At 38.9% G+C, this 9,881-nt stretch overlaps 1 protein-coding gene across 3 annotated transcripts in view; it reads right to left on the bottom strand.

Moving 5' to 3' along the window:
* The window catches only part of LOC130911240 (calpain-5-like), a 38,367-nt gene extending 29,362 nt beyond the window's left edge, over window positions 1-9,005 (bottom strand). The window contains exons 1-3 of one of the 3 annotated variants that reach the window (XM_057829077.1): window positions 8,782-9,005; window positions 7,886-8,074; window positions 2,432-2,563 (exon numbers count right to left, since the gene is read on the bottom strand). In XM_057829077.1, the coding sequence (XP_057685060.1) occupies window positions 2,432-2,563; window positions 7,886-8,074; window positions 8,782-8,793 (333 nt within the window). In that variant the 5' untranslated portion in view covers window positions 8,794-9,005. The remainder of the gene's footprint in view (window positions 1-2,431; window positions 2,564-7,885; window positions 8,075-8,781) is intronic. The other 2 variants (XM_057829080.1, XM_057829078.1) reach the window with 2 other exon arrangements.
* Window positions 9,006-9,881: the final 876 nt, after the last annotated feature.

The raw sequence follows: 9,881 nt of genomic DNA, 5'->3' as shown, positions 1-9,881 counted from the left end.
ACCAGGTCGTCATGTCAAATAATCCAGGCTAGTTACGTGTGATTTTCCACTTCAAAGACTTTGAAACATCCCTCGGCTCGGGTTAGCATGTCGGCTAGCTCTCACTCCTTCTGGTTTGTTTACATTCTCCGAAGCCGGGGAAGGGAAATGACATATGTCCGATTTAGGTGTCATAAAATATCGTTCGGGAGGTGCGACAGTAAAGGTAAAGTCGATAGTTTTGACCATTATGGAGTAATTTTGCCATGTCGTCTTGAATAAATGGATTTTTATTATTTCATATTCCATTTAGCACAAGATTGTTATTTGTCATGACCATGCCATTTATTTAGCAATTGGGGAAAATACTTGGATAAAAAGAATATCCTGTAAAAATATGGAAGTAAAGAGACAGAAACAATGACATTTTGCTGCTCTCTTCGTCGCGTTTTCCTCGTTGTGAATAGTTCCCCCTCGACGGGCTGACTGGTCCTTCTCAAGCCATTTATATAGCTATTGGGGGAAAATACTTGGATAAAAAGAATATCCTGTAAAAATATTGGAGTAGAGAGACTGAAACAATGACATTTTGTGGCTCTCTTCGTCGTGTTTTCCTCGTTCTGAACAATTCCCCCTCAGTGGGCTGAATAGTAAAACCGATGAGCCCAGTCTACCGCTGACGTCATCCACCTGCTGGGGACGCTAAAGCCCTACAATGGTAGGCGTGGCTAACCGGCAGATTAAAAGACTAATTTCTCGTCATCTGCGCTTTGCTAAATTGTTGTATATAGTCGAATCGTCTCAAAATATGATTCTAATTCACATAATAATGCCATTTAAGACTTTTTTTCTGGTGTCATATGCTCTTTAAATCTTATCTAATCATGTTATATTTGAGATGTATAACAATTATTACCACAGAAATTGCACGGGAATGCCTTGATGGCAAGCTGATAAAAGTCATGTTAATTTTGGGGCATTTCTGGGCCACTTTCAATTGGTTCGAGGTCACTTCTTGTTGATTTTGGGGCGATTATGAGTCAGTTCCTGTTGATTTTGGGTCGCTTCTTATGGATTTTGGGGCAATTGATTACCTTCTGTTGATTTTGTGGCAATTTTACGTCACTTTTTGTTGATTTGGGGGCATTTTTGGGTCCCTTTTTCTTTATTTCAGGTTATTTCCTGTTGATTTTTTGGTTAAAACAGAAGTTTAATAGTAAGAGAAGTACGATACCAGACCATATAAGCATTTCAAATGATGTCGAATAATATCAACTTGGTGCTAGTATGTATGCTGGGTTAAAAATCAATGTAGAATCCTGTAGCCTTTGTGCATGGGCTGGTGACAGCAGCTATACTCAGAGTGACCTGTAGAGAACTCAACATTATTATGCAAGGGAGTTGTTAATTGAGGAGAAGAGCGTAATCACTGAGGGTGCACAAAAAAAGGACCAATAAATGAAAAATACTTAATTTTAAACTTATCACATGTAACTACTGCGTCACCAGAAAGAAATAGTCACTATGAAAAGTAATGAAACACACAATTATGATTAAAAATCTGTGCAAAACCCCAGGAAAAGGCATCTTGGGAATTGTCATTGCACTGGCATGGCCGATGATTGCCTGTCTGTATTTGTAATGCGTTAGTCGTCCCCTAGTGGCTCTCCGGGGTAACTGGAGTAAACATAATTTATTGTCTTTTTAGTTAGAGACCTTTTGGTTCATTTCAATTTGTTTTATTTATATGGGACATTTTTTTCTATAACTTCAGTTGAAGTTGTTTTCTAATTTTTCACGAAAAGTCTCTTTTATTTGGAAAAACTTGAAGTTGTTACATTTATCATTATTAAAGCATTCAATGGGGCATCACAATACAATTACCAATAACAAATTAAGTGCATGCCCGCATATATCTGTATCAGTTTGATATCAAAGTTGGATTTTATGATTTGATAACATTGGGGTATCAGTTTAAAAGTCATTATTGGACAACTAATAATAATAAAAATAATAATAACAATAATGGATTTTTATGTGCGTCCTTCAAAAGATATTTTAGTGTGGCTCTGACTTGAAAGTCAAAAGAAATGAATGAGAATTCCTTGTGGGTGTTACTCAGTGAAAATTGAATGAGAACTGTCAATGGGTTAGGTTGAATGTGTCATTTATATTCAAAAGAAATTTACATTAATATCAATACAACCCTGCGTTGCATGAAATTTGAAAAATTTTGAAGTTGGAAAAGTGTGAATCAGGTGTAAAATATGGGAAGAGTCCCATTGGTGTCACAGTTTTGGCAACTGCAAAAACAAAGCACTAACGAATAAATTACTTTTAACTCATTACCTACTTATTCCACCCATTCAAATAAATTGCACGTCAATCGCCATCAATGGCTACCAATGTTAGTCACACAAAAACATACAGATAGACACAGGCAAAATCTGACCTTTTGCCAAAGGCTGTCTCGCGTGGCCAGAGTCGAGCAAGCCGCCACGAACCAGCAGTTTCCCAACTGACCTTGGTGGAGATCATGGGCACTCAGGCCATCCACAAAAAGGTGAGGCTCTTGGCATAACTCCTGGGAAAGCGACACAATAATAAAGAGAACAATGATAAACATGGACAATGAGGCAAGGACCAAAGGAACAGAAAAAGGAAACACCCGCTGATGAAGTTGCCTGAACGGCAGGGAGATTTAAAGCTGGCTGCAAAATGACACAGCTGATAAAACCCACACGCGCACACACAAAGCAATAAAATAAGATGTACAAAGATATCGACAAAAGAAAAAAAAAAGTTTTGTCCTAGGCAACATTTTTAGAAGTCAATTGGGAGGAAAAATAGTGTTTTTAAGATTTTTTTTGACTGCCTACAAGCAAGGGTGGAACTTTGCATAGTGACGGTAGGGACAAAAGAGTACCAGCTTTTCAGGTTGTTTTGAAGAACCGTTATTTGCATTACATAATGGGTTCAGTAATAGGTCATTTAGATTGTTTTCACATATGTTGTAAGGATAGAATAGACCCTACCATTATTAAGCGAATTAATTTATGTTCAGAATTACAGTGTATCTCAAAAAGTGAGTACACCCCTCGCATTTCTGCATATATTTAAGTATGTTTTCATTGGACAACACTGACAAAATGACACTTTGACACAATGAAAAGTAGTATGTGTGCAACTCATATAATAGAGTTCATTTATTTTCCCCTCAAAATAACTCAAAATATAGCCATTAATATCTAAACCCCTGGCAACAAAAGTGAGTACACCCCTGAGTAAATATGTACATCCCTAAATGTCCAAATTGAGTACTGCTTGTCATTTTTCCTCCAAAATGTCATGTGACTCGTTACAGGAGTGCTGTCAGCATTGCTGCAGAGACTGAAGAGGTGGGGGGTCAGCCTGTTAGTACTCAGGCCGTGCGTTGCACTTTACATCAAATTGGTGTGCATGGCTGTCACCCCAGGAGGAAGCCTCTTCTGAATACGGTACACAAGAAAGCCCGCCCATCTCATCAGACCATAGGACATGGTTCCAGTAATCCATGTTCTTTGTTGACATGTCTTCAGCAAACTGTTTTCGGGCTTTCTTGTGAACCGTCTTCAGAAGAGGCTTCCTCCTGGGGTGACAGCCATGCACACCAATTTGATGTAGAGTGGGGGCTATGGTCTGAGCACTAACAGGCTGTCCCCCCACCTCTTCAATCTCTGCAGCAATGCAGCTGGACTGCTGGCCAAAAGTATTGGCACCCCTGCAATTCTGTCAGATAATGCTCAATTTCTCCTAGAAATTGACTAATTATAAATGCTTTGGTAGTTATATCTTCATGTATTTTGCTTGCAATGAAAAAAAAAAAAACCCAAAAGAGAATGAAAAAAAATGTAATCATTACCATTTTACACAAAACTGGGCCATACAAAAGTATTGGCACCCTCAGCCTAATACTTGGTAGCAGAACCTTTAGACCAGGGGTCGGGAACCTTTTTGGCTGAGAGAGCCATGAACACCACATATTTTTTAAAATGTAATACTGTGAGAGCCATACAATATATTTCAAACAAAAATACAAGTAATATGTTTATTTGATGTAATTTCAACACTTTCAAAGTACAATAAGTCTCTGAATTCTTTTTAATAACTTACATGAATAATAATAATAAAATTAAATAATAAATAATAATTAAATTATATTAAAATAGTTTTTATTATTTTGATGTGTCCACAGATTCACCCCATGTTTAAAAATTTTTCATCTTATTTCGTTGTGTTTATGGAACATATCCAAGCAAGTTTCAGCCTGAAACGACTGTTGTACTTACGGTTTTAAACAAGCAGGGGGCAGCGTTCTCTTCTTGACGTGCATGGGTAATAAGTGTTCGCATTTTAGAGCGAATAAGAAATGAGCCTTCTCGAGACGGTCGTTGTGGTTGAAAGTATTTTTTTGTTTTGTTTCAGGTGACAAAAAATATAATTTGACTGTGTATATTAGCTTATTGCTTTATTTTAGGATGATTGTGACGTGTACTATGTGTTAATATAGTTCAGAAATATGTTAGTCGTTAAGTATGTTTATGTATGACAGCAGATGTGTTCGTAATGGCGAGCGGACGACGAGTGAATGCTAGTAGTGACTAAAATGCAGAAGTTAAATGTTTTGTCACAAAAACTTGTATTTATTTACTAACATAATTATATAAGAATTCACATTTTAGAGCGAATAAGAAACGAGCCATCTGCGCAGCAATGCGAGACGGACGTTGCTGTTTTTCTCTTGTTTTAGCTGTACAAGAAAAATGAAAATAAAACAAAATTAAATGTGTAGCTACAGATGCATAGCTACTATTTCAACTGACTGCCACACGCATCATCATTTTGCGTTCTCCACTGCCGCTCTTGTCCTGAATGTTGCCTGATCACTGGCTTGCCAAAGGAAAAAATGTGAGCGGCGAGCGCCCCTTATTGGTTGCAGTTTTTAACGTTTCCCCTGGAGCCCTTACGCCCACCAGGTTTTCCCCGAGGTCCTAGCGCTCTTCCTATTAAATAACAAAACTTGTTTTTTTGTTTTTTAAATAATTGAAAATTTGTCTGTGAGCCAGATGCAGCCGTCAAAAGAGCCATAGGTTCCCGACCCCTGCTTTAGACAAAAAAACTGCGAACAACCGCTTCCGGTATCAATCAATGAGTTTCTTACAATGCTCTGCTGGAATTTTAGACCATTCTTCTTTGGCCAACTGCTCCAGGTCTCTGAGATTTGAAGGGTGCCTTCTCCAAACTGCCATTTCAGATCTCTGCACAGGTGTTCTATGGGATTCAAGTCTGGACTCACTGCTGGCCACTTTAGAAGTCTAGAAGTCTCCAGTGCTTTCTCTCAAACCATTTTCTAGTGCTATTTGAAGTGTGTTTTGGGTCATTGTCTTGCTGGAAGATCCATGACCTCTGAGGGAGACCCAGCTGTCTCACACTGGGCTTTTGTCTTCCAAAAGGTTTTTGTCTTTCTCAGGTAAGTTTTGGCAAACTTCATCATGGCTTTTTCATGTGTCTGGGTCAGAAGTGGGTCTTCCTGGGTATCCTATTATAGAGTCCCTTTTCATTTGCATGCCGACGGATAGTACGGGTTGACACTGTTGCACCCTCGGACTGCAGGACAGCTTGAACTTGTTTGGATGTTAGTCGAGGTTCTTTATCCACCATCCGCACAATCTTTCGTTGAGATCTCGTCAATTTTTGTTTTCCGTCCACATCTGAGGAGGTTAGCCACAGTGCCATGGGCTTTACACTTATTGATGATATTGCGTACGGTAGACACAGGAACATTCAGGTCTTTGGAGATGGACTTATAGCCTTGAGATTGCCCATGCTTCCTCACAATTTTGCTTCTCAAGTCCTCAGACAGGTCTTTGGTCTTCTTTGCTTTCACCATCCTCAATGTGGTGCACACAAGGACACAGGACATAGGTTGACTCAACTTTAATCCATTTTAACTGGCTGCAAGTGTGATTTAGTTATTGCCACCAACTGTTATGTGTTAAGTAACAGGTTTTGTCAATTTCACAAATTAAAGAAGCATCACATGATTTTTCCAAAGGGTGCCAATACTTTTGTCTGGCCCATTTTGGGAGTTTTGTGTAAAATGATGATTTAAATTTTTCCATTCTCTTTTTGTGTTTTCATTGCAAACAAAATAAATGAATATGTTACTACCAAGGAATTTCTAATTGCAATCATTCTTTAGGAAAAATTGAGCATTATCTGACAGAATTGCAGGGGTGCCAATACTTTTGGCCAGCAGTGCACACCTACAGTGGGGGCAAATAAGTATTTAGTCAACCACTAATTGTGTCAAGTTCTCCCACTTGAAAATATTAGTGAGGCCTGTAATTGTCAACATGGGTAAACTTCAACCATGAGAGACAGAATGTGGGAAGAAAAAAAAAAAACAGAAAATCACATTGTTTGATTTTTAAAGAATTTATTTGCAAATCATGGTGGAAAATAAGTATTTGGTCAATACCAAAAGTTCATTTCAATACTTTGTTATGTACCCTTTGTTGGCAATAACGGAGGCCAAACGTTTTCTGTAACTCTTCACAAGCTTTTCACACACTGTTGCTGGTATTTTGGCCCATTCCTCCATGCAGATCTCCTTTAAGAGCAGTGATGTTTTGGAGCTGTCGTTGGGCAACACGGACTTTCAACTCCCTCCACAGATTTTCTATGGTGTTTAGATCTGGAGACTGGCTAAGCCACTCCAGGACCTTGAAATGCTTCTTACGAAGCCACTCCTTTGTTGACCTGGCTGTGTGTTTGGGATCATTGTCATGCTGAAAGACCCATCCACGTCTCATCTTCAATGCCTTTGCTGATGGAAGGAGATTTTCACTCAAAATCTCTCGATACATGGCCCCATTCATTCTTTCCTTTACACAGAAAAGCAGCCCCAAAGAATGATGTTTCCACCCCTATGCTTCACAGTGGGTATGGTGCAATTCAGTATTCTTTTTCCTCCAAACACGAGAACCTGTGTTTCCACCAAAAAGTTCTATTTTGGTTTCATATGACCATAACACATTCTCCCAGTCCACTTCTAGATCATCCAAATGCTCTCTAGCGAACCGCAGAAGCGCCTGGACGTGTACTTTCTTCAGCAGCGGGACACGTTTGGCAGTGCAGGATTTGAGTCCCTGGCGGCGCATTGTGTTACTGATACTAGCCTTTGTTACTGTGGTCCCAGCTCTCTGTAGGTCATTCACTAGGCCCCCCCGTGAGGTTCTGGGATTTTTGCTCACCGTTCTTGTTATTATTTTGACGCCAAGGGGTGACATCTTGCATGGAGCCCCAGATCGAGGGAGATTATCAGTGGTCTTGTATGTCTTCCATTTTCTAATAATTGCTCCCACAGTTCATTTCTTTACACCAAGCGTTTTACCTATTGCAGATTCAGTCTTCCTAGCCTGGTGCAGGTCTACAATTTTGTTTCTGGTGTCCTACGACAACTCTTTGGTCTTGGCCATAGTGGAGTTTGGAGTATGACTGACTGAGGTTCTGGACAGGTGTCTTTTATACCGATAATGAGTTAAAACAGGTGCCATTAATACAGGTAACGAAGGGAGCCTCGTTAGACCTTGTTAGAAGTTGAGGTTTACTCATGTTGACAATTACAGGCCTCTCTAATCTTTTCAAGTCGGAGAACTTGCACAATTGGTGGTTGGCTAAATACTTATTTGCCCCACTGTACCTGCTCTCGCTTGCTCATTCACATTAACATGGCACACTTTAATTCACATAATCACAGCTTCATTCATATACTAACACTCGCAAACTCCTCCACCGTCATATTTGTCATTTGTCTCAATAGAAGTGTTATGGGTAAGCATGTACAGCTTGCAGCCGGTTTTACCTTCGGCCTCTTCCAAACGACGTTGCCGATGTGGTTCCTCTGGTAGAAAAGCGACTGGTCAGTGGCGGGAAACAGGGGGTCCTCAAACAGGACCTTATTTTGGCGACACCGATTCCGCAGGGAGTTGAATGTTTGGTCCTCATAAGGCACCACCATCCTGATGCTTCTGGCAAATAAGAGTTTATGAAACTAAAAACAAGACAGAGTACAGGGCGTATAGTTTCATGTGGTCGTCACCCGCTCAACAGATGTTTAAACATCATGTGTAACCATTTTTGGGGGCGTCACATGACACCAAAATAGCTCTCTTGCAAGCTGTTTAGTCTCGTGACTACTGAAAAGGGAAGTTTGTTTGACTCTTCAGACACAAACTTAAGAGTTTTCATTCGAGCATAGCTGAATAAATTTGGTGCATTCAAGGACCACTCAATCACATGAGAATGGAACTTTCCCCTTTTTTTCTTCTTTAGTCGCAAGGAGTTTTGAAAGCCAATCCTCCAACAACGACAACAACAAAAGAAACTATTGTATCCAACTCCTAAATGAAAAACCAACCATGTTTACTAAAATTAAAAACCTATTAAATTACTGTCGACACTTTTAATTTGAAAGCTCCATCGGAAGTGATAACCGATAAACATGACTTTTTTTTCCTTTTTTTTTTTTTTTTTTTGCTAAATGTCAAATTCTTTTACACATTTTTTGTCAACAAGTCGACTAATAACAGCCGAATTCGCTTTAAACTGAGGTGAACCGTGCCAAACAGACAAAATAGAAAGTGAAAACACGTTTTAAAATGAAAAGACATTAAATGAAAAACCGTTGCGATAGAAAAGAGTGTTGGGGGGGGGGGGGGGGGGGGGAGAGAAAAAAATTAGCTTAAAACTGGCGCTTACCTCACAAAACATCAGTTGGGCTTTTTCACCATATATATCTATGTTCTGGAGCACCAGTGCAAATTTTTCGTCTTTTTCTTCGTGCACTGAGGAAGATTATCAATATGGAACCCTAACCCTCACATCCAAGAAACGACGTGCTTACTAGTCGCGACCACACGACACCCTTTCAAGCCCACGACGACTCGAGACAAGCGCTAGGGATGTGTTCAAGGTCCGTTTGCCATACTACATGGCAATCTGGATCCCAATCAATCCACTATCGACGTCTCCATGGCAAACTGTCATTTTAAACAGTCCATTTCAAATATAAATCTCAAGAGAAAGTTTCGGTCTTCTGTTCTTCGTGTGTTGAACGTGTTGACCACCAGATGGCAGCAAAGGTCAAGATGACAGAGAGGTCTCAAGAAATTCCTACGAGGGTATTAATCTTTAACGTCATCATCAGACACACAGGTTGTGTGTCATGTGAAAAAGTCGCACTTTATACTTCCAGACACACACACACTCACACATGCACGTGCCAGTCACAGGTAAAAATAAATAAATAAATAAATAAATAATACACAAAACATTAAAAACCTTGAACTCATATTTTTAATGACTTAACTTGCATGTGCTATAGTTGTTTTTGTTTTATTTTTATTCCAGTTATTTTTATTTATTTATTTATTTGTAAATTTATGTTAGTGTGATTCCAAACGATTTAAATTTTAATTGATTCATTTTTTGTTTGCTTCTTTATCAGGTTTATTTAATTGGTATGGCTGCTGCAAATATTTCCTTCATATCAATAGATTCTTTAAATGAACATCTTAAATTAACTTATTTTAAGATTAAATTTACTTTACTCGCAGGGGTAGTTGTCTGTGCATATATTGTATACCCTCCTGAGACCCAAGCTTTTTTATGCAATGCATTTTTCATTTCTCTTTGCTGTTTGAGATTAGTAAAACCTCATAAAATTTCACAACAAAATTTGTTTTTTGTATATGAAACCGTTTTTTGTAATAAAAGATGTCCACATATGAGTCCAGTGGGTCTATCATAATATACGAAATGTATTTGCTCATTGGGACCAGAATGATCTACATGGTCAA

The sequence above is a fragment of the Corythoichthys intestinalis genome, unplaced genomic scaffold (genome assembly GCF_030265065.1).
Source record: "Corythoichthys intestinalis isolate RoL2023-P3 unplaced genomic scaffold, ASM3026506v1 HiC_scaffold_23, whole genome shotgun sequence".
In the NCBI taxonomy this organism is placed as follows: domain Eukaryota; kingdom Metazoa; phylum Chordata; class Actinopteri; order Syngnathiformes; family Syngnathidae; genus Corythoichthys; species Corythoichthys intestinalis.
Note: the sequence above shows the minus strand (reverse complement) of the source record. Positions and strands in the feature narration are given on the sequence as shown.